Genomic DNA, 24,777 nt, shown 5'->3' with positions numbered 1-24,777 from the left:
GCAAATGTTCTAAATATTTGGTTGTCACTTATTCTCTACCGTGTTTTCTTCTGTCTGCCCAAAGGTTTAAGAGTAACAAGCTCCTGTGACTTTTTCATGTTTTTAATGGTTGATCTTTGCTTTCCTGCTGTAGGCTGTATATTCATAGTGATGTACTGTTTAGCTCCTGGAGAGTAATACATTTAGAAAATGTTGGTATTTAAGGATTGCATTGGTTTGCACATTGTCCCGATGATACCCAGCTCTGGAAAAAGAATTTTCTGTTGATTTTGCAAAGAAGGTGAAAACAATTGCTTCTTCCAATTTCACAATTGAAAAGGAGGTCAAAGCATCATAGTAGTTATGAGTAAATTCTCATAATATGCACTTTTCCTCCATCAGGAAAGAGTCAGAAATATGAAAAATGCAATTCTGAACATCTACTGAATTTTGTTTGTAAACCACTGGTGAAATATCCAGATCTTCAGTGCTTTGCAAAAGGCTTAACGAGTCAGAATTTGAATAGACTATATGCTTGAAATATCATGCAAAATGTGAATGCAGTAATGGAAATTTTACTAAACCATATATTGGATTATTGCAATGTGTTCTACATGGATTGCCTTTGAAGACCATTGGAAAGTTGCAGCTGATTCAGAGTGTAGTAGCACAGGCAGTTATGAATGAACCTCAGTATACTCCTGTTACACTTCTGGTCCATAAGCTGCACCAGTTCCTGAAGTGCTTCCAATTGGAATTCAAGATGCTTGTTTTCATTTATAAAGCCCTTCAAAGCCTGGGGCCAGGTTATTACAGGACTGCTTCTTCCTGGCTGTTTCTATCTGTCCCACTAGATTTGACAAGAGGCACATGCTCCAGGTCCCTTCAAATAAAGAATGACAATTTATGGGATCTATGTAGCTTGCCTTTTCCAGGCCGGACTACTGTACCCCCCAATATTAGATTGGCCCTGACCCATTAAACCTTTTGCAAAGCATTGAAGATCTGGATGTATTCCAGGACCTAGAGATTGGAAGTTTCAATGGCCTATTGAGAAATTTTTGTTAATCATATTGTCTGGGATCACTAACCACTTGTGGGAGGTCAGCCTCCCCCCCAGAGAAAGAAATATTTTTGGAAATATTTAAAAGGCAGAATATATTTACCTAAAGGATTTTAAAAGCAGAAACCAACCCTGCCCCCAAGTCTCTCTGTCCCAAATAGAAACCAAGTCTGCAGAATTGCAGATGTGATAATCTTGTCAGAAAGACTGGAGTCAGGAAACTGAGATTAGGAAGAAAGATCCCTAGAATCAACAATCCCTCACACCAAAAATCTAAGAGTCATCAGCCACAGCCCCAGGGAAGCAGGATTGACCTTTGGGACATAATAGGATTAATCTACCACCATCAGAATACCAGAAAGGCACACTCAGATTCAGGTCAAAGTTCATGCCACAGGAACAACTCCAAACAAAAGGCTCAAGAAGGTATAAAAACCCACTCCCTACATGTGCTCGCTCTCTTTTCTTCCAGAGCCATCTTTCTGTCTGGCTATGCTCTTCAATAAACTGCAACCTTCTTTCTAAAGCAGTCGCCATGTTGTTTATTCCCGGCTTGGACTGAACCATGATGAAGACTTTTCCTTCAACACACTGTAGGCATTTACTTTTTGTTGAATTGTTTTCCTTTTTGTTTAGTTTTTTTATAGTTTTAACATCTTGTTAGCCACCTAGAATCACATTAGTAAAGTGACTTGCCACTTAAATCAATAAATAAAATGCTTCCAAAGTTTATTTAATTAACTTTGTATATGTCAACTGTAATATGTTTCTTATTGAAAAGGCTGGTTCTCTTCTTGGAAGAATCATTAATCAAGTTATGGTAATATGTTTCAATGTCCAGAATAACTTTGTACATTAAAAATAAATATGAAGTAGAATTCAGTTCTAATTGAAAACCAGTGCTGCTTAGTACATTAATTTTTACCTCATTCAAAATCAGCATTTCTTTAATGTATGGAATCTACATTTTAATTTATATGGATATCAAAGTGTCAGTATTTATTCTATTTACTGTATAGAATTTGTCAGTGATTTCAGCTGTGTTGACCATGATTCCTAATGTATATTCTTAGGTTAAACCTTAATTGTGACTCCTAGTGTTAAATGATATATTGAAAAACTATATGCCCATGTAGATTCCTTATTTACTTACTTCGATATTATTATTTGTATTTTATCTTTTGCTTCTTTTTTACATATATTTTATTACTCTTTCAGTATTAAAAAAGGAAAGAATCAAAATCAGTGATGTGAAAAAATTGAACTTCCAAGGCATTAATTGTGCAGTTTTGAGCATTACAAGGAATACCATTTCATCCTGGAAATGCAGATAGGATGACTGATGTGATCTGTATTCTACATATATGTGTATGTTTGTATATTGGTGTGAATATACTGTGTATGTGTTTGTTTATTAATAATACAAATGAAATAATACTAATTTGTCACTTTCTTTCTGCAGGATATCTCCTTATATGTTCTAGAATGATCCAGTTGCTTCTGTGTGGAAAATCTTTTATACAGCCCAATAGACATCTGCATGGTATGCATAATGAACACATATGAACCATAACATATTGGCCATTATAAAGAATAAGATTCCTCTTTCTTCTTCCCTTTACTCCTCTCAATGTAATCTGGCAGATTTACAATGAATGTATTTACATATCATGTTACACCATTATTTTTAAGTAAGTGACAATAAGCTATCTATATACAATAAGCTGGAGCTAAAACCACAGGTTACCCATCATGATACAGTAATTGAATTGTAGTCTTGTATTACAACTAAAATCAATTCAATCATATACAGTATTGACATAAAGCAATATGTGAACTAACCATTATATGTCAATGGCATTGTTAAAATATATTCGTCCTGTCTACCTGATTTAATTTTCAAAGCGACTATCCCTTCAATCATTATAGAATGTATTTGTTGGAAAAAAATAGTAACTAATACAGTCATTTTAAAAAACTAGTTTTCAATATTTTTGGCTTAGCTAAAAATAGCTGTGTTTCTCCTCCCCTCCCCACCAACTCTGTTCCCTTACTTTGGATAGGACAACATAAATTTGAATTCCTATGAGGTTTCTAATTATTCACTGGCAAAGAAGGAGGGAGACTCAGAAGCACATTCTCTTCACTAAATTAAAAAGCATAATTGGTATGCAAACATGCAGAACTCTTCGAATTCTATACTTACCACACAACTAAAATTTGGAATAGCTGCAAACTTGTAAGAGTATGGATATAATAGCATTTGGGCATATGCATGAAAGGACAAATAGGCTTTTATCTGAGTCCGGTGTTTGCGAAGAAAATGAGCAACAGCCTTCACTTCTGGTTCAGATTCAGGGAATGGACCACAGTATGTATCATCACAGGGATGAAGGGAAGCACCTTCATCTATATGTTAGAAGGAAAGAAGTGATGATGATTCCTACAAAGTTAAATCTAACAAAAAACATGGTCACAGGACACACATATGGTACCAGAATGAGGTTCTGTCTTCTGAACATATTAAGGAATTAAAATAATCCAGCTTTGACCAATGACAATGGACCTAATCCCAACAGTACAGAAAATATTTTGATTCCAGGGTGGCCAATTTGGATGATGACGACAGGATGAGGTATAATAATGATTTCATGGGAATAGAGAAGATTTTAATCTTTTCTTGTCTGAAATTTAAAAGGCTTTTAAAGGTGAATTTGTTGCAGCAGAGCCAAAACATTTATTTTCCTTATTTTCCTAAAAAAAATAGTGGAAAGTTATATTCTTCTTATTTAGTATACTGCATAATTCCATTGATGCAATTATGGGAAGGTTCAGGAAGCATAAAAAGATACTCCAAGATTACATAAGTTGTCTACTATTGTTCTAATTGGACAAAGTGGACTGGCACAGTTCAAATATTAAAACTGACTTGCATATAATTTTTTAGCAGAAGAAAGGCATGCTGTATGAGTTAAAAAATATTTTCTCAGTGGGCCAAGACATAATTTAATTTTGATTACAGCTTTAGCACTCATGTAAATTAAAAGTAGAAGGGGATGGACCTTTTATTTGAGCCAACATGATTACTTTTTCTGAATGATTTGGTGATGGTAAAAAATGTAATCTAGTTTCTGATCACCAATTTAGGAATATCCTTAACCATAATTAGTAACGGATTTGCTTCACATGAGAAATATACATCATAATAATACACCAGAAACTTTTCTTTTGTTTTATTTTGATAGACTGTTAAACATTCTTGTCAAAATATTCCTCACATAATGAATGTCTTCAGTATTAAAAGAATGACATGAAACACTCCACAATTTACCTAAAAAATGGAAGTATCATTATTACAAAGTTTGCTTGATCCTTATTTTTTCATCTAAGAAGCATTTACTATTAAAAGAAACTCCAGTAACTTGTAACTAAAAATGTAGATTTGTTGGCCCATATGTATTAATCACAAAAAAGGCTTTATTTAGGAATAAGGAAACTCTGACCTCTAAATTTTACTGTTTATAGCAGTTCTAAACAACAGAACAAATGAAGGAATACAGTTTTCCTTTCCTGATTAGAAAAAAAATGGAGATTTGGAAGTTTGTCAAGCCTGTGATGTTTTGTTAATTTGTCCTTGGTTGCCATTATATATTTTTACTTTGTATTTGGAATTTGTATTCTATGTACTCTAGAGCAGACATGTCAAACTCGCGACATCACGTGCCGTCGTGCAACGTATCGGAACTTTTTCCCCATTGCTAGCAATGGGGTGGGTGTGGTTTTGTCGTGATGCATCCGGCCTGCAGGCTGGCAGTTTGACACCCCTGCTCTAGACAGAAAAAAAAAGTAAATAGAACTGACAAAAAAATGATGCCTTAATTTTTTTTAAAAAAAAAAACAAACAAAATAAAAGGAACATCTGGGTTTTGAGTCCTTTATTTCTCCAGAAATGGATTCTCATTTCTGTTTCTGTGTTGTGCTAAAATGTCATCGCCTCATACTCTTATTTGTCTGTGCAAATTAGTAATTGTAATTAACTGAGCTTGGAACTTACTTCAGGCTGTGTTCTGGAATTATTTATGATTAATTTGGAACTCTCCATCTCTTTATCTGGATCCATCTTCTTCCACGAACCTATTTGTTAAGCTCTTTTTTGGAGCTTATGGAGAGATCTGCTGAGAGGATACTCAAGAATGAATGATTTTGAATGATTTTCAAAGTCATATTTCTCTAGTGCAGGGGTATCAAACTGCCGGTCCACGACCAGATGCATCAAGCAGAAGCCGGGCCCACCCAAGCTCTGGCAAGAGGAAAAATGTCGCGATATATCACGACACGTCACGTGATGTGATGAGTTTGACACCCCTGCTCTAGTGTTTTCATTATTATATTTTACAAGCTAGCAAAAGTCCATCTTGTTTTTAAGATTTAATCACTGGTTTCTCCCTGACAATTAGAATTATTTTTAACTATTTTTATTTTTAGCATTTAGTATTCTTATTATTCTTTTATTTATTTTAGCTGTTTTGAAGTCTCAATAATTAGGTGGGATTTGAATAAATATTTGTAAACAGGAGAAAGTTTGGATGTTTATTTGTATTGGGAAATCAGGATGGTCATATAACAGTGTGATCAAAAGTCAAACAAGGTTCCAATGCCAGAACTAAGAGACAAAGAGGGACTCTATAGTCAAAAGTAAAAAGAGGGATTTAATCCTTACTTAATTCCAACAATGTCATCAGAGTGACAGTTATATATTTACTGTATATTTACCTGTACTATATACACATTGTTAATTTAATTGGCCAATGAGAAAAGAAATTCATATTATTTCTAGACTTACCACACCATTTTACTTTCCAGTTACGATTAGCATCTACTCCATGGCAGTGGAACTTTGAATTCTTTGATCTTGTTTTCCTCCAAAATCGATCCTAGGCATAAATTTTTAAATATGAAAATACAACATATATACAAATGAAACACTATGATATGCTTGTAACAAATCTTTTCACAGAGAGTGAGGTTAAATATTTCAGCTTTTTTCCCCCCAACACACTTCTTGAATATTAATATTCTTATATCTTTCATTAATACCCTGTTGAAATATTTCTTACCTGGGTCCAGCTAAAATGATATCCATCCACATTAAAAATAGGCATGATAAAGAAATACAATTGATTTAGCATTCTTCTCATGGCTGGGTCGTTTTGATATGTCTGAAGTGCCTGGTACATAAAAATAGTTGAAATAATATGTGCAGTTCAGAGATTTTGTAATGTGATTTTTCAGAGATCCTAGCCCTCTTTTAATTTAATAAAACAACTATCAATGAACGCTTGGACAACAATTTATTAGTCTCCTATTTCCCAAGAGATTATTTGTCCTTATGGTTCTTATTGCCTGAAAAGATTACTACTAAGCTTCTGACACTAGCTAACCTCCTTCCTTGGGTGCCAGTGAGCGACCAAAATTAAACACATCGAGTCACTTTCCCTCGCTAAAGGCCAGGTTAAAGAGACAGGACTCCATGATTCTTCTAAATAACAGCAGAGAAGGTGCATTTCCAGGGTCCTGAGAGCTAACATTATTTATCTGAAGAAACCCGGAGCACACCAGTCCTGCGGGATCAAATTGGCCATCTAGTTTTTTTAAATTCTAACTTTTCTAAAAATGCATATTCGTTTTTATTGTTGTTATGAAAATCTTTAATAATATTACTATTAATAAAATGGAATATTGGTTGGCAGCTGTAGGAAAGAGACTGGCAGAGCCAGAGGGAGGACTCCAAAATGATGGCTCATTTAAGTCTTCCCCCTGGCTGTGCCAGTCTCTCCTAAAGCAGCTTGGCCAATGAGAAAAGAAAGAAGCTGGCAGTTTCAACAATGAGAAAATTGCTCACTTGCCTAGGGGCATCTCAAGCCTCAAAAACTGAACTGAGAGAAGGAAGAAGCAGGCTGGATTCAGACAGGCTAGCTTGGAGGAGTTACTGTAGTCCAGGACAAGGAACTGAGCAGCCAAGAAGACAGCAAGAGAAATTTCTACACAATTTTGCAGTCAGAGTTGTTGGGCATTTTGCAAAGTAGGAGCAGAATCAGTTTGAGTCAAATAGCAGGGAGCTTTTGAAATCTCATACACATTTAACGAGACTGTATAGTCTCTTGCATACAAACTGAATAAGCCTTTCTTGAAGACATGGAGAGAGTCATCTCACAGTTCAATAGCTTGCTATGGTTTAGTTATTTATGTGTCCATGAGATATTGTCTTAGTATTTCTCTAATGCAAGTAATGAAATGTTTGGATTTTTCTTTATTGTGGTACCCCAGAAGGAGGAAATAGCTCCTTAGAACCCCCCCCCCACACACACACAAACACATCCGATTGGAGATAGAGCAGCAAATGTATTTAAAGTGAATGTTACTGACAGAATGACACTTGGAACCTCTGGAAGAATGTAATGGTATGTCGAAATGACTTTGAAAAACAAGAGAGAGAACTGCAGGCTGGACAACCGGCATGTAAAAGATATTTTAGTCCTCAGAAGAAAGGAGGATGTGGGAAACATTTCAGAAGGGACCCTCCCTACTTTTCTGGAAAGTAAAAGGAAAGGCACTATAATCTTAACATAAGCTTATAATAACGATATAGTTAGTACTCCTGATTGTAATTCTTGCTTGGATGATCTCACAGGGCTAACAGGGATCCAGTTTCTTGAACTCTTAAAAAAACAGCTACATTGCTTTATAAAATTATAACTGGGAAGGGAGAGATATGTTATTATTTCGGAGACCGAGAAGGCTGTTTCCAGCTCCCTCCCTCTTAACTTCTAAATAGAATAGAATAGAATAGAATAGAATAGAATAGAATAGAATAGAATAGAATAGAATAGAATAGAATAGGAAGGGACTTTGGAGGTCTTCTAGTCTAGCCCTCTGCTCAAGCAGGAGAACCTATATAACCTCTTAGACAAGTGACTGTCTAGCCTCTTTTTAAAAATCTCCAGTGATGGAGTGCCCACGATTTCTGGGGGCAAGCTATTCCACTGGTTAATTGTCCTCACTGTCTGCAAGTTTCTCCTTAATTCCAGGTTGCTTTTCTCTTTGATCAGTTTCCAACTATTGTTTCTTGTCCTTCCCTCTGGTGCGTTGGTGAATAACGTGACCCCCTCTTCTTTGTGGCAGCTCCTCAAATACTGGAATACTGCTATTATGTCTCCCCTATTTCTTCTTTTCTTTAGACTAGCCAAACCCAAGTCCTACAGCCATTCTTCGTATGTTTTAGTCTCCAGGCCTTGGATCATCTTAGTTGCTCTTCTCTGAATTTTTTTTCCCAAACTCTCAACATCTTTTTTGTGATATAGTGACCAAAATTGGCTGCAGTATTCCAGGTGTGGTCTTACTAGGGTTTTATAAAGCGGTACTAATACCTCGCATGATCTTGATTCTATGCCTCTGTTTATACAACCCAGGATTGTATTAGCTTTTTTGGCTGCTGCTGCACACTGCTGGTTCATGGTTAAGTGATCGTCCACTAGGAATCTGAGGTCCCTCTCACAGTTACTGTTTTTAAGCCAGGTCTTGCCCAATCTGTACTTGTACCTTTGATTTTTCCTGCCTAACTGTAAAACTTTGCTTTTCTCTACATTGAAACTCATTTTGTTGGATAGGGCCATTGTTCAAGTTTGTCAAGATCTTTTTGGATCCTGAGTTTGTCTTCTGGGGTGTTGGCTACTCCTGCCAGTTTGGTGTCATCTGCAAATCTGATGAGTTCCCCTTCAATTCCCTCATCTAAGTCACTGATGAAGATATTGAAGAGTACTGGGCCTAAGACGGAACCTTGTGGTACCCCACTGCTTACTTCTCTCCATGTGGATGCAGAAGGGATTCTCAATCTGCCCATTTATCCAGCACAGACTGGACAAACAGCATTCCCAAAGGAAATGAGAATCTAAGCCATAAAGAATCATTGCTAAAGAATAATAACCAGCGCTTTCACCTGGCTCTGGAAGCTTTTGGCAACCAATGGACTTCCAGCAAAGTAGGTATTCTGCTGCTGTATTTGTGTTCATGAGATTTATTTACTTATTTACTTACTTACTTATTTCTCAATCACATTTATATGGCTGCCCATCTCACAAAAAGTGACTCTGGGCAGCATTAGCAAGCATATTTCAAAAGACTAAATCAGTGAAGGTAGTTTCTGAACTTTCCATAATTTTATGGTAAGGCAGTTACCAAATATTGCACTCTTGCAGAAGCTGACACTGCAGCATTATTTATCCAGTGAAAAGCAGGAACGAACTATTTTTAAGCAGGATTTTTTTCAGTTTTATTCTTTTAGTTTGCTAAAAGAACAGTACTTGCCTTGAAGCCAACAAATCACTTGTCTTGACAGAAAATAATGTAATTTAATGTACTTATTAGTTACAGTATCTGGGCTCATTATTCTAGACATCCAATTAGTATCTTACGCAAACTCCAAGTTTCATTTAAGTAAGCTATAATTCAAAGGCGCTGCAAGCATTATGCAGATAAACATGACTAGCATGCCTCCTTGTGGTGATGATAATATTGTACTGCACCCTGATTTTGAAGAAAATGCATAATAAATTAATATACTACAGGTGTATAATGTGTCTATATCAAGAAAATCAAGGAGATATGTATTGCTCTGCCTTTCTCTATTGTTTACTACTATGAAATAATAATCACTAGTCAATAGACATGTGTACCTCCATTTCCTTTATACTAAACTAAACACCTGAAAAGGACTAGAAAGTGAACAACAACCCCCACCTTCCTTGGCAGGAACTTTGGCACATGTCAAAGGATAAGAAGATCTAAATTACTAACTAACTAAAATAAAAAACGAACTATAAAATGTACTGTATATGGAAATACAATGAATCCAGGTAAAGCAGGTAAACGAGCTATGTGAGACCTATATTTTCTTCAGAGAGTACTTTTTCTTAAGTGTTTGAGATTTTTTTAGGCCATAATCAAGTATTTTCCAAATAAAATATTATTGGGCTATATATCCTCCATGTCTAATATATTTACATCTTTGTAAAATTCTTGAAATCTTGATAATTGGGAGTAGACAATAATATTGAACTGTGCAATATCAATATGCTTTTCTTAGTTCTCAACAGCTTTTATCTTTCCAAATGCAAGACATATTAAAAATAAACATAGGCAATCCTCAAGTAACAAAATTCTTCTAAACAAAAAATAATTATAAGAAAAAACAAAAGACACATCTTAATCCCAATTGCTCCTAATCTTTCAAAACATATTTATATCATACTTCGCAAGAAAATACCTTGCAGTTTCTCATTTATATTATAATACTTTCTAGGATTTCCTAACATCAAAAATAGTTCTATCCTGTAGGTAAGACCCTGTATCACAGCTCTTCATTTTGGTAAAAATATAGGATATAGATATAGTAAATGAAGTTCTTAATAAAGAAAGATATTTATGCTGCTGCAATCTCTGCACTGTCCAATCCAATCCAAGCAACTGGGCAAAGAAAATCAAGCTCATAAATTTATTTGACTGAAGTTGGGAACTCATTTCATCAGTACAATATTCTTAATAGTTTATACTCTTTATTATATTTATTCTCTGTGAATTTGTCAACAATATAGGCAAATTTGAGATTTATAGATAATTGTCATTAAGACAGGGAAACTATAATCTTATTAGCAAAGACATGGTGCTAACAATATTTTCACCAACTGTAAGGTTGAAATATCACGGATATATGTATCTAAAGCCTAATTAAATATCGTAACAATTCATCTCTGGTTTGATAACATACTTTGTATAATAGACAGAATAGTTTCTGATTTGAAAATATGTTAATTTTTAAAAATTATCCTTACTTCTTTCACAAACCACTGGCAAAAAGCTGGACTGATCCATTCTCTTGCATGGATTCCACAGTCTATCCACACAGCTTTCTTATAAACCCTTGTTCTTTTGCCTAGCTGCAATTGTAAAAATACATACATGAAAAAAAGAAAACTATGGATGGATGGGAAAAAAATGAAACACATATTCTGCCAATGAGAGGTGGCAACAGTGAAATGTTCCTCTTTTTAATGGATACTAAACAGAATGTGGAAATACTGTAGTAAAAGAAGTAGGTCTCCTTTAGCTTAATGTAGTTTCCTATATTTTTGGTTTCTGAGTTTATTATCTTACAAAAATGTGTACTTTCATTTCACAATAGTTTCAAGAGAACATAGTATATTACTAACCTATGTTTGACCTGTATTTTTGTATATTTTTTCTCTTTCTTGTTAAGTGGAGAGATTGCTCTCTCTCCTCAGTAGCTTTTCTCTGTGGTGCCTTCCTAATAAGCACTAACCAGAAGCTAACAGGTTCCATTCCATGACCTTAATAAATAAATTTATTTATTTATTTGTCAAGCTGCTGACAAATTTCTACTTTGACCTTAGTAAGTTAATAACTGACAGCTTTCCCCCTCCAGATTTGGAGAAGCATGCACATAGCATCAGAAATACCTGGTGCACTAGCATCTGCCTTACAGATGCTAAAGATCAGCTGGGAAGGCAGAGCAAGTAGAACACAGGGTGATGGAGACTTTTGGGTTTTGCACTTGTAGTGCTGGGGTGGCTAGCTATAGCACAGCCATTGAGGTAGAACTTGGCGGATCTAATGGCCCTAGGACCAAAGAGACTGATGAGGAATATCATTGTGCAGGATGGTTGAAAGAGCAGAGATGGGGAGGGGATAGGTGGGTGACGGGAGTTCAAAAGAAGGCAGTCTCTCTGAGGCTCAAGGCTAGAAGGGACTAAGCTGGGAATGGTTTGGATCAAGGTGGTCCTTGCCTAATGAACAGTGGGATTCTGTTAACAACATCAACGGTGGACTCCTGGGGATTGCTGTTGCTAATTAATAGGGTCATGTGACATTGCACTTTATGACTGCATTGCTTAATGATGTAAATTACAGTCTCAGTTGCCATAATTAACCAAGGACTACTGTAGCACATACACCAACTCATTTCCTCTTAGTTAATTATCCCATCACAGGGGTAAACTTTGCTAAGGGTGGGAGAATGAGATAAATATCTGTCCAGGGGAAATAATAATAATAATAATAATAATAATAATAATAATAATAATAATAATAATAATAATAATAATAATAATAATAATAAAGTTGGAAGGGACCTTGGAGGTCATCAATTCCAAATCCCTGCTCAGGCAGGTAACCCTATACCGTTTCGGACAAATGGCTGTCCAGTTTCTTCTTAAAAACTTCCAGTGTTGGAGCATTCACCGCTTCTGGAGGCAGGTTGTTCCACTGGTTAATTGTTCTAACTGTCAGGAAGTTTCTCCTTAGTTCTAGGTTGCTTCTCTCTTTGGTTAGTTTCCACCCATTACTTCTTGTCCTGCCTTCAGGCGCTTCCTTATATGTTTTAGTCTCCAGTCCCCTAATCATCTTTGTTGCTCTTCTCTGTACTCTTTCTAGAGTCTCAACATCTTTTTTACATCGTGGTGACCAAAACTGGATGCAGTATTCCAAGTGTGGCCTTACCAAGGCATTGTAAAGTGGTATTAATACTTCACATGATCTTGATTCTATCTTTCTGTTAATGCAGCCTAGCACTGTGTTGGCTTTTTTGGCAGTTGCAGCACACTGCTGGCTCATATTTAAATGATTGTCCACTAGGACTCCGAGATCCCTCTCACAGTTACTACTATTGAGCAAGGTACCCCCTATACTATACCTGTACAATTGGTTTTTCTTGCCTAAATGTACAACCTTACTTTTTTCACCATTGAATTTCATTTTGTTAGATAGCGCCCAGTGTTCAAGTCTGTCCAGATCCTCCTGTATCCTAAGCCTGTCTTCCTTATGAGTAAAATTCTGGAGACTGTCCTCGTCACCTGGACTCATTGCAGCTGAAGAAGCTCTTCGTGTTTTGAGTATATTTGGAGAACTTTATTTAATAAGCTTTATCAAAATTTTGTTGCCATAATAGGAATTTTTCTTTTTACATAATAAGAATTAATTAATTAAACTCTGATAAGCTGACTCTCACTAAGAAAGGCTTGAGCATTGGGCCCTATCTAACAAAGTGAAATTCAATGGTGAAAAAAATAAGGTTGTACATTTAGGCAAGAAAAACCAAATGCACAAGTATAATATAGGTGGTATCTGGCTCAACAGTACTAACTATGAGAGGGATCTTGGAGCCCTAGTGGACAATCACTTAAATATGAGCCAGCAGTGTGCTGCAGCTGCCAAAAGAAAGCCCACACAGTTCTAGGCTGTGTTATCAAGGGATAGAATCAAGATCATGTGAAGTGTTAATACTGCTTTATAACACCTTGGTAAGACCACTCTTGGAATACTGGGTCGCCACAATGTAAAAAAGATGTTGACACTCTGGAAAGAGTGAAAAGAAGAGCAACAAAGATGATTAGGGGACTGGAGTCTAAAACATATAAAGAACGGTTGCTGGAATTGGGTATGTCTAGTTTAATGAAGAGAAGGACGAGGGATGACATGATAGCAGCGTTCCAATATCTCAGGGGTTGCCACATGGAAGAGGAGTCAAGCTATTCTCCAAAGCACCTGAAGGCAGGACAAGAAGCAATGGATGGAAACTAATCAAGGAGAGAAGCAACTTAGAACTAAGGAAAAAATTCCTGACCGTTAGAACAATTAATCAATGGAACAATCTGTCTCCAGAAGTTGTGAATGCTGCAACACTGGATGTTTTTAAGAAGAGATTGGACAACCATTTGTCTGAAATGGTATAGGGCAGGGGTCTGCAACCTGTGGGCCACCGGGCCGGAGAAGTGACTGGCACACACGTGTGTGTGCGTGCACTCACCCCCTACTTGCGCGAGCGCTGCCCTGAGCTTTGTGCGGGTGCTAGTGCCATCCCGAGTGTCGCATGGGTGCTAGTGGCCCCATTTGTATTGTGTGGCGCTAGCGCCGTCTCATGAGTTGCGTGGGTGCTAACGGCCCTGTTTGTGGCATGTGGGCTCTAGCGGTCCCATTTGTATTGTGCAGGCGCTAGTGCTGCCCTGAGCATTGCATGGGCACTAGCAGCCCTGTTTGTGGTACGCCCGTGCTTGCAGCCCTTGCAGGCTTGTGGCACTTGCAGGCTTGTGGCCCCGTTTGTGCATGTGTGCATAAATGTGCCTGCCCCTCCATTTGCCTCCGGGTTGCCAACCCAGAAAGGTTGGGGACCTCTGATATAGGATTTCCTGCCTGAGCATGGGGTTGGACTAGAAGACCTCCAAGATCCCTTCGAACTCTGTTATTCTGTAGTATCTCCTTTGAACAGCAGACTGTACGAATCATAGCAATCTGCAGAAGCAGTATGTCTACCAGAGCAATAGACTGGAATTTGTTCTTTGAATAGAACCTCTTGATCTCTTAGGATCAGATCTGTAAGGTCATTTCCAAGTCTATAATTTTTATTTTCAAGCAAAGCAAGATATTTTTCTATGCGAACCTTTGTTTATAAGTAAAAATAATATGAATCTGTGTTTTTATATGTGGATATGTAATGGGAATTGCTATGTTTTGGGCAGAGCACCACAACTGGCCTTTAAGTTACCTATTGTGGTTACATACTGGAAAATACTGAAATAAGCAAAAATTTGATGGGTGTAAAAGTTAGACGAATCTAAGTGGAGTTAATATGAATTCTTTGTGCATTTCACAATTTTTCTTTTTAATACATTAAAAATAAAAAAGCTATTGGCAAATTTTGGTAGATTTCTGTGATGTCCACTCAAGGTTTTCAGGGATTGTAAGTGACCCTCTTGGGCCTCAGCTTGTGACTTCAGATATAGGGCAGATATACAGGATTATATTTTGCTTCCATAAGTAATTATTTCCTGATTCATTTATCTTGATGCCACCTCATTGCACCAATAATGTTTTGTCAAAATTTACCTTTAGCACAAAAAGTGGTCTTCCCTCATATGACTTGCCAACAGAAAACATGTAGATGAGATCAGAATGAGTTTTATTCAAATAATACATCCAACTTTGAATCTGAAAAAAGAGAAAAAGATACATAAATATATATCATTTTGTCATTGAATAAAATAAATGTAACTATATACAGTAAGTATAACAGAAAATAAAAGTTCTAGTTGTCTCTCTCTTATTAGGTTTTCCAATTTATAAATTTTAAAATCTTATATCAAAGATTAATTTTTGTTAAACAAGCAAAGAAAAATGTTATTTTGCTATTTCCCTGGCATTTTCTTATATAAGAATAAAAACACAAGAGTGAAAATATATATTACATACTTCTTCCAGCGAATGATATATTTCATAACTATATTCGGGCAATGATCTACGATTCCTAGGTGGCTTTGAATCACTTTGTTTTTCTATAGTTTTTTGCAAATCAGATATGAGGACTCTATATCAAACAGAAAAGAAAAAAGAAAAGAACACTTTAAATAAATGTGTGGTATAATACAAAGGAATGGAAAGTTACAGTATATAGCTAAAGTAAACATTTTAACACTGTATAGACTATTTATGACATTTAATAACCCAGGAAAATTGACTGTAAGAACATAATGTAGCATTTGTAAAGCAAACATTGTGTTTTGGAATGCAGCAATAAGTTGGGGGGAAAAAAACCAACCCAAACAAACAAAAACAACAAAAGAAAAATGTGTTTGAATTGACTGAAGAAACAAATAAAAACTAATTAACCAGCATTTAAAGGATATTTTCTTCATCTATGATTGGTAGTAAATATGTGCTGAAATGAAACAATAACTACAGTGCAGGATCCAATCTGTGTTGCTCACCAGGACCAGGGATTTTGGCTAGCCAGAGAGATGTTCCCTGGGGATGGATTCCAGCACGATTCTGAAAGCTCGGAAGACAAACTCTTTGGTCCCAGGGACCGACCCAGATTGGATCCTGCCACGTTATCCTGGGACACGTATATTCGCCTTCATTCATAATAACTACAGTATTTACCTAAAGGAATATGGGTAATTTATTCTCCCAATAAGTAGCTAAAAGCTGAGGGGTGGGCAGGAAGTGCAAGTGCCCTCAGGCACTGCTGCTGAAAACAATGAGTACTTTTAAAATTTAAAGATTAGCTGGGTTGCTTGGGAAAGCTGTTTACCAATTTATTTTTCCCCGCTAAAACTTAAACAGGATTCATACCCCTTTCTTGAATCCTTCTATAGTTACTTCCATTATCATCATCATCCAAGTAACTGGACAGTTTCGTTTTGAGAGGACGATCCCTCAGCTAGCTTGCTTGGTTTACAGATGACAGGTTTCGTTTTTTAAACATTTCTTTTTATTAATATAAAAATCTGCTAGGGCTTGTTAAGTGTCAAGAAAAGTACCCACAGGAATACCTTCAGCACTCCAGAATTAGCTGCTGTGCTCAGGTTTTGCTAAAATTGTCGGGGTTTTTTTGTGCTCAAAGGTGATTCTTTTAGCCATGAGAGCTTTAGAAAGTTTGAATGTGTAATGTCAAGAAAAGTACATTAAGGAAAAGTTAAGAACCTGTATGTCAGCTTTCTGAATAAAGTAAAATTTATTTATCCATTATAATTTCCTTGCCAGACAAATCCTTACCCTTTCCATCTAAGAGAGAAATTTGATAAATGCTTGTTAAGTCGTGCCACTAATTGTTATAATGTGACAGGTGTTGGCTGGCATAGTGCACCATAATAAATATACATTCAAGCATATAATTTAAAAAACATGTGGATACTTGAAGTTATAATATGCTTGTACTAGTGAGAATTACTGCTTTTTTAACAAACAAAAGGAGGCCTCATGCTCTAAGGAGACACTAGTCTACATTATATAGACTCTATAATTAGATGTCTTCCACAGGAACTCTTTCCGACTTCTCTTCAAATATATACTCTCAATTATTTAATTACAAGGACATGCTGGCATAACTGATTATTGCTTCTAACAAAACTTAAAAAGAAGATTTTAAAATATTATACAAAAGACTTTCTGCCACTAAAATCCATGCTTACGTATATTGGATGTTTGCTTGCTCTAAGGAGAACTGAAGAATCTGTGAACTATTTCTTGATAGATGTACATCTGTAATTGCACCCTTGGAGATGAGAGATGGGCTGCTTGGTTGCCACAGGTCCACCTGTAGTGCAGCAACCAACCTGTAATTCACATTTATTCAGTCTATATTGGAAACACCCATGAAATTAAGAGAATATCCTCTTAAATTTTTCAGTAAATAGCAGAGATTATTGCTGAATCATCAGTAAATAATCTGTTGATGTTTTCCACACATTGAGAAGTACATGTACCTTGAGCATTAGGGTTTGTTTAACTTCATTTTCAATGGGGGGAAAAACCAACCCAAATTTGAATTATTTTAATCCAGTTTTCTATTTTATTTTACCTTAAAAATACTGAAATAAATACTGTAAATAAATACTGCATAACATGGATCTGTTTTAGCTTTCAAGTACATTTTCAATCTTAGCACATCCGACTTTCCCATTTAGCAAACTCCTGGTGTGTTTGCACTGCCAGTGTAATTCTAACAACTATTGTTCCAATACAGCTAGCAATTATCAAACCTCTTTGCAAAAAAGTGTGTCTTCCACTCAGGATGATAATATTTTAAAAAATATTCTGTTAGAAAGGTAGTTAGGAGAGTAATGTATGACTACATATAGGTACTACTCATAAAGAAAATTGCTTAAAAAAGCAGGAATACAGTTAGAGGATGGCCTGTTACCTCATAATATAAACAGTTCAAAACGTGGCAACCAGTTAGAACTCAAGTAAACATAGCAGTTCTTCAGGGCCCAATTTTCTGTTTGCAAATGTCCTATAGCAAGTGCTTTGCACCCTGCAGTAAAAATAAAAATCTGGAAAGATCAAAACTCAATGGTAGAGCTTTAATAGTATTTTCCATGAAAAGAACTATGTTTTAAATAATGTGAAAGACTTGACCAGGGTTCCTAGATTAGAGCAATCTAATTAGAGTAACACCTGACTAAACAAGACAAATAATCTAAAATATTTTTTTTAGGCTATGGATTCCTTTTAATCAAAGGTTGCTTGTTTCCATCAGCTCTTCCAACTAATTAAAGACTATAATTGGTTAACCAGAACCATAAAAATTCAAAATTCTTCAGCTTTTGGTGGCATATATCATAGTAATCCTTTACACCAGGGGTGACAAACTGCGGGCCCGTGGGCGGGTTGCATCATGCGGAGGCTCCGGCAATGCAAAAAAAGTCATAATACGTTTCAACACGTCACGTCACGTGGCGAGTTTGACACCCATGCTCAATACACCATGTATTGAGAACTTGTAGCCTTACAAATATTTGCAAACTATAACTGCCGGTAGTCATGCTGTTGGGAGTTGTACTTCTGTAATGTTTGCAGATCCACAACCTGTGAAGATCTCACTTCAGATCACTTGATTTCTGGGTAGAAAACTCTACACTTCTTATGATACAGTACAAAGCACTGCAAAGCACATACTCACTTTAAGTTGTTGAGAAAGGATCTTCAATGTCTCTGCCATTTGGTCATTCTCTGGTATAATCCGTATCACCTTATGTCTGTAAAATAATATTAAAATGAAACCCTAAATCGTATACTATTTTAGCAAGAAAATAAAATACTAAAATGACATAACCTTGAAGCAGAAATAAAATGCAGTAATCTATATTTCTTAACCGGATGTGCTCCAGATGGGTTGATCTTCAACTACCATAATTCCCAGCAAGCCTGACCAAAGGCAAATACTAGCATTGAATTTCAGCACATATTGAGTAGTTCTGAACCAGATTGAGCAACGGAAATGCTTTCTTTTGGCATGTATTATTTATTATGAAGCATTTATGCTAATCTGGATTAACTAGATCAGTTCATTTTGGCACAAGAGACCAAGGAACAGGAAATCCAGCCTTACTTTCAGCTGCTAGCACACTTGTTTGCACTGAGCTTTCTGCTAATACAAGAATCTTTCAGCTGTGCTGTATACTTTGATGTGTTTGTTAGCTCTGATTCACTGGAACTCTCTCTTCAGCATAGCCCTTGGCTTGACTGCTACCTACTGAAACCAGGTTGAGGAAGTCTTTCATATGTATTGAAAAAGGAAATGTAAAGCAACAACCCCCAAAAACAATTTTAGTAATATAATGACCATTTTACATCTGATAAGCTGCTCAAATGCATTATTAATAAGATACAACCCATACTAGACAATGAATTACAGATATGCTAAAGGTATGTCTTTTTTCCCTATATTCTCCTAAGGATGGACTTCCGGACCGCTCCCCCTCGCCGCAGGGAGACGGAACCGCCTAGATGGTTCCGTCCCAGGCGACTGATGGACCCTGAGAGGTTCCTGACGGAGCTTGGGCCATATCCGGAGGATCTGGTCCACGACTCGGCGGAAAATCAGGCGGCGGCTTGGGAGACAACTGCCGCCGCAGCATTAGACCGANTTACTGGGGAGCTGAGAGAGATAAAACGTCGGAAAAGACGCCTAGAGAGCAGTTGGAGGGCCAGCCGAACCGAATCCGCTCGAACACAGGTAAGGATACATGTTAGATCCTACCTAGTGGCGATGAGGGTGACTAGGACTAACTACTATTCCTCACTCATCGCGTCATCAGATAACCGCCCGGCCGCCCTCTTCAGGGTAACCCGCTCCCTCCTTCAATTGAGGGGGGGATCCCCTGGAGGGGAGGGCCGAGGATTTTGCTCAATATCTGCATGACAAAGTCGCGCGGATCCGAGAAGGCTTGGATACCGACTGGTTGGCCCAGGGGGAGGAGATGGAAGCAGGCCTTGAGACGGTTACATGAGAGGAGTTTGACTCTGTTGCTCCCGAGGACGTGGACAGGGTCCTGGGTAGGCTGAATGCAACCACATGTTTGTTGGATCCGTGCCCCTCCTGGCTGGTACTGGCAGCTCGGGAGGGTACACGAGCCTGGATCCAGGGAATTATCAACGCTTCCTTGCAGGAGGGTGTCTTCCCGGCGGCCCTTAAGGAGGCCGTCGTGAGGCCCCTCCTCAAGAAGCCTTCCCTGGACCCAGATGAGTTGGCCAGCTATCGCCCGGTCTCCAACCTTCGCTTTGCGGCGAAGGTTGTTGAGAGTGTGGTTGCATGGCAATTCCCTCGGCACCTGGATGAAGCAGTCTATCTAGACCCATACCAGTCGGGCTTCAGGCCGGGACACAGCACGGAAACAGCATTGGTCGCGTTGGTTAATGATCTCTGGAGGGCCCGGGACAGGGGATATTCCTCTGTCCTTGTTCTTTTGGACCTCTCAGCGGCTTTTGATACCGTAGACCACGATATCATGCTGCGGCGTCTCGGTGGGCTACGAGTGGGAGGCACCGTTATGCGGTGGTTCTCCTCCTTCCTCACCGACCGTACACAGTCTGTATTGGCAGGGGGACAGAGGTCGACTCCTAGGCCCCTAACTTGTGGGGTGCCGCAGGGGTCGGTCCTCTCTCCCTTTCTGTTCAATATTTATGTAAAGCCGCTGGGGGAGATCATTCGTGGTTTTGGGGTGGATTTCCATCAGTACGCTGACGATACTCAGCTGTACATTTCCACCCCAGACCACCCCAACGNGTCCAGAATGCGGCCGCGCGGGCGGTGTTGGGAGGGACTCGTCGCTCCCATGTAACGCCGCTCCTGCGCGAGCTGCACTGGTTACCAGTGGTCTTCCGAGTGCGCTTTAAGGTGTTAGTTACCACCTTTAAAACGCTCCATGGCATCGGACCTGGTTACCTCCGAGACCGCCTTCTGCCACAGATTTCCTCCCATAGACCGGTACGCTCCCACAGAGTGGGTCTCCTGAGGGTGCCGTCGGCCAAACAATGTCAGCTGGCGACCCCCAGGGGGAGGGCCTTCTCTGTGGGTGCCCCCACCCTCTGGAACGAACTACCCCTCGAGATCCGGATGATTCCGGATCTCCTTACTTTCCGCCGCGCCCTCAAGACATGGCTTTTCCAGCAAGCGGGCCTGACCTAGGGAGGATTTTACTTAGGGATGATTTTAAGAATAATTTTAATAGGAAATACAGCTCTAATATTTGGTTTTTAATTTGGTTTTATAGGGGTTTACATTTCTATTTTGTATTTGTATTTGTTTTAATATGCTGTGCACCGCCCTGAGTCCTACGGGAGAAGGGCGGTATATAAATTAAATTATTATTATTATTATTATTATTATTATTATTATTATTATTATTATTATTATTATTATTATTATTATTATTCTCTCAAATAGAGAGCTTTGTAGTTTCTATTGGTCAGGGTTCAGTTCAGATCAAAAAAGAATTACCAACTCATGTCACATTACAATCCACGTATGATGCTGTTGCTTGTCAGCTATGCTGAAGATATGCGTGCAGACATATCCAAACAGACTTGGTCTGAGATTTATAATACTAAAGTTTGAACTCCACTAGATTAAATGAAAATTTGAAAAAGGAGTGATGTGTGTGGCTAACATAATTTGATGCACAAATTATTGAATTTATTTTATCTATTTTGCCATTCTCTGTAACATATATAACAAATATATTGTCTTTATTGAGGCAAGGTTACATTTCATTGTATACCTATATATTCCTTACTTCTGCTCTATATTTCTTACCTTTGCTTACTATATTTATATTTCACAGGGGAGTTTCTACTGATAGTCATCATTAATGGATAAAGTATGTACTTGGCAAATACAAAATAATTAGAAAATCCTTCCTTCTCCAAAACAGTGAATATACGGGCACAGAGCAGAATTAGATATATTTGGAGAGTGAAACACAAATGATAAATAAGGACAGTTAAAGATACCTTGAACCCCAAAGTATATTTATTATCAATTGGACAAATATTAATATTTAATATTCAATATTTAATACTCAGGAATGGTAGGAAAAAGATTGTTTAAATTTGTAAAATTTATTGTTAATTATAACAATGCTGTATCAAGTGAATTATTGATCCTACACCCCACTCACCTTGATCTATACAGGATGCTTAAATACAGGTTTAAATACACAAAGATCAAGTGGAGATTATTTAGGGTATCCCATTTTTATTCTGCAGACATTTATGAGGTATTAAGTTTGTCACATTCTAAAGTTTCTAGGCATTTTAGCTAAATGAATATTGGAAAATTAGAGTAAGATTTATACATATACTGAGATGATTAATGATCAATAAAATATTGAGGATAAATATTGATATACTGCCTGACATTGTTTCTTGACTGTTTATAACCTTTCCTGGGATATAATTCAAATAGGTCTTGTGTACATTTATTATGCAATCCTATTCCTTTCATATCAATATATCATATCAAATTACCTTAACTTTAATACAGGTAATTCTCACTTAACAATGGTAATTTGGACTGGAATTTCCATCATCAGCTGATGTACAGTAGGTGTAAAGTGACAGGTTACATGACCACACCACCTAACAATGGAAATTCTGGCATTTTCTATTGTTGAGTGAATAACTATGGGTTTTTAAACAAGTAGTCTCTATTTGGGACCTCCTCTCCTGCCAACTCCTATTGACTTTGCTTGTAGGAAGCTGGCAAAGAAAGTTGAAAATAGAAAATCTAAGTATCCCCTTAGATCAATACTAGTAAGTAGAAGTCTGTTTAATGAGTGGTATAACCAGTCCCAAACTAAATCACCATTTTGCACTTGTACAGTCTAGTGATTTTTTATATAAAGGTCAGTGTACTTATAGTCATAACTTTCATTCTTTTAAGTAACATATCTTGCATAATTAGAGCATCATACTGTACAAATCCCCATTTTGAATTGTCTAGACTCTAGCAATTTATAATTTTCACTATTTCACAGCTCGAGCTGGTTTATATAGATAATGGGGGTGTGAACATAATAGAACCCTTTTTCAGTTAAATTGCAGTCCCCTTAGTTTCTGCTTTGCCCATTAAAGATTCTGTTCCCACGATTATCAGAACTGCACTGCAAAAACTAAGCTATATGAAGATAGCTGAAAAGCCAAAAGGATTAAAAAGAGGTGTGGAAAATGGCAAAATATGGCAACCAATAACAAAACCATGGACAATAAATAAAACACCAAATTCAAAAAATCAAAATAAACATAAGCAAAATAATATCATGATCAGTGTCCAAGCCTTCCTTTGCTATAATTCATGTCAAAAGGAAGTGTGTGTAATGAGTTTTTGCGTACTTTTAAGGGAGCTCACCTTTGAATAAAAAATACTAATGATTACTCTGAAAGGCGGGAAATTATTCAAAATTAATTATTTTTCTTATTTTTTTTCACATTTCTTTTTACCACAGTAAAATGAACAACCACTTTTCCCAGTGTGGGTTAATATAGTCCCACAAAAACAACTCTGCTTGTCCATTGTTTTATTATTTATTCATCTATTTTCCTGGACTACCATGTCACGCTAAGGGCTATTAACTCTGAACATTTTACATACCCATATTTGTAAATACTATTAACAAATGCAACCATCACTGTACATTTCCTCTTACATATCAAGGATCATTTGTTTCATTAGTCCTGCTGGAGCAGCCAGATTTTAAAGAAGTTCCTAAATCCCAGCAGGAGAGAGACTATGCTGTTACAAAAAATTAAATACTAAGGGATAAAATTATGACATTAAATAGCACAATATTACCCTAATCTATCATATTTATCCTGATAATGAAAATAGCAATAGGGGCAGTCGCCTCTAATAAGGGGGAACTGAGTTTAAACATCAGCTAACAAGTTTGAGTGATAAACTAGGAAGCAAAAACAAAAACAAAACCCAACAACGACCACCGCAGTATATATATATAAAAAAAAGCCGCGTGCAAACGGAGTAGTGAAGCCCGCCAAGGTCGCGAGAGCAGAGCAGAGCAAAGTAGATTTACCCGGCATAGCGGTTGTCGTAAAGGTAATTTAGTCCGGACAACTCAGCCCGCTGCTGGACGAGGAGCAGCCCAAAGGACAGGAAAGAAAGGGCTCGGCGGGGAGCTTTCATAGTGGCCTCCGCCGCCGCCGCCGCCGCAGGATCCCGAGAGAAGATGTGATAAGACCTTCGCCCCTTTTGCGTGTAAACGGAGCAGCCACTCCGACGGGACGAGGTTTGGAATGGGAGGGAGGAGCAGAGGGTTGGAGTGGGGTTTCTTCTTTTCCTTTGGGGGCGGGAGAGAGAGAGAGAGAGTAGAAGAAATTGTAGTTCTCGGGATACTTTGTCAGGTAAATTCAGTCGAAATAATGAACAGCTTCGAATGGACTGTGACTACCATCATTCCCAGCTTTTATTAAGCTAGGTGGCGATGATGAGGGTGGTACTCCTACAATGAAGGCATCAAGCTTGTGGGGAAGGAAGGAAGGAAGGGTTCTCTTAAGACTTAAGAGATTAAAAGTTTTGAGAATTGAACTATCAAAGTATCTTGTGGGATTTTAAAGACTAGCAAGTGATTTATGGCATAAACATTCATGGATTATAAACTGTGAGTTTAAAAAGAAATTAAAGAGAGGCAGTAACACTTTAATTATTATAAATAGTATAGACAGTGATGAATATTCCATTAATTGCCCTAGATAATGAATTTTCAGTTTGGTTTTCACAATGAGGTTGCAGCTTTGCTGTAGAATTAGGGGCCAGTTTTTCAGGAATGGTTGTGAAAGTTTGGGCAAAAACAGGTGGATGCAAAACAGAA

At 37.5% G+C, this 24,777-nt stretch overlaps 1 protein-coding gene across 1 annotated transcript in view; it reads right to left on the bottom strand.

The window, feature by feature from the left end:
* CPA6 (carboxypeptidase A6) overlaps positions 1 to 24,174 on the bottom strand; it is a 31,123-nt gene extending 6,949 nt beyond the window's left edge. The window contains exons 1-9 of the mRNA XM_015825966.1: positions 23,983 to 24,174; positions 18,573 to 18,648; positions 17,080 to 17,204; positions 15,359 to 15,473; positions 14,996 to 15,097; positions 10,930 to 11,034; positions 6,160 to 6,270; positions 5,886 to 5,976; positions 3,249 to 3,451 (exon numbers count right to left, since the gene is read on the bottom strand). Of these exons, the coding sequence (XP_015681452.1) occupies positions 3,249 to 3,451; positions 5,886 to 5,976; positions 6,160 to 6,270; positions 10,930 to 11,034; positions 14,996 to 15,097; positions 15,359 to 15,473; positions 17,080 to 17,204; positions 18,573 to 18,648; positions 23,983 to 24,092 (1,038 nt within the window). The 5' untranslated portion in view covers positions 24,093 to 24,174. The remainder of the gene's footprint in view (positions 1 to 3,248; positions 3,452 to 5,885; positions 5,977 to 6,159; positions 6,271 to 10,929; positions 11,035 to 14,995; positions 15,098 to 15,358; positions 15,474 to 17,079; positions 17,205 to 18,572; positions 18,649 to 23,982) is intronic.
* Positions 24,175 to 24,777: the final 603 nt, after the last annotated feature.

The sequence above is a fragment of the Protobothrops mucrosquamatus genome, unplaced genomic scaffold (assembly GCF_001527695.2).
Source record: "Protobothrops mucrosquamatus isolate PMUCROS unplaced genomic scaffold, P.Mucros_1.0 scaffold2900, whole genome shotgun sequence".
Classification (NCBI taxonomy): Eukaryota; Metazoa; Chordata; class Lepidosauria; order Squamata; family Viperidae; genus Protobothrops; species Protobothrops mucrosquamatus.
The sequence above is the reverse complement of the archived record's forward strand: the minus strand, read 5'-3'. Positions and strand labels throughout refer to the sequence as shown.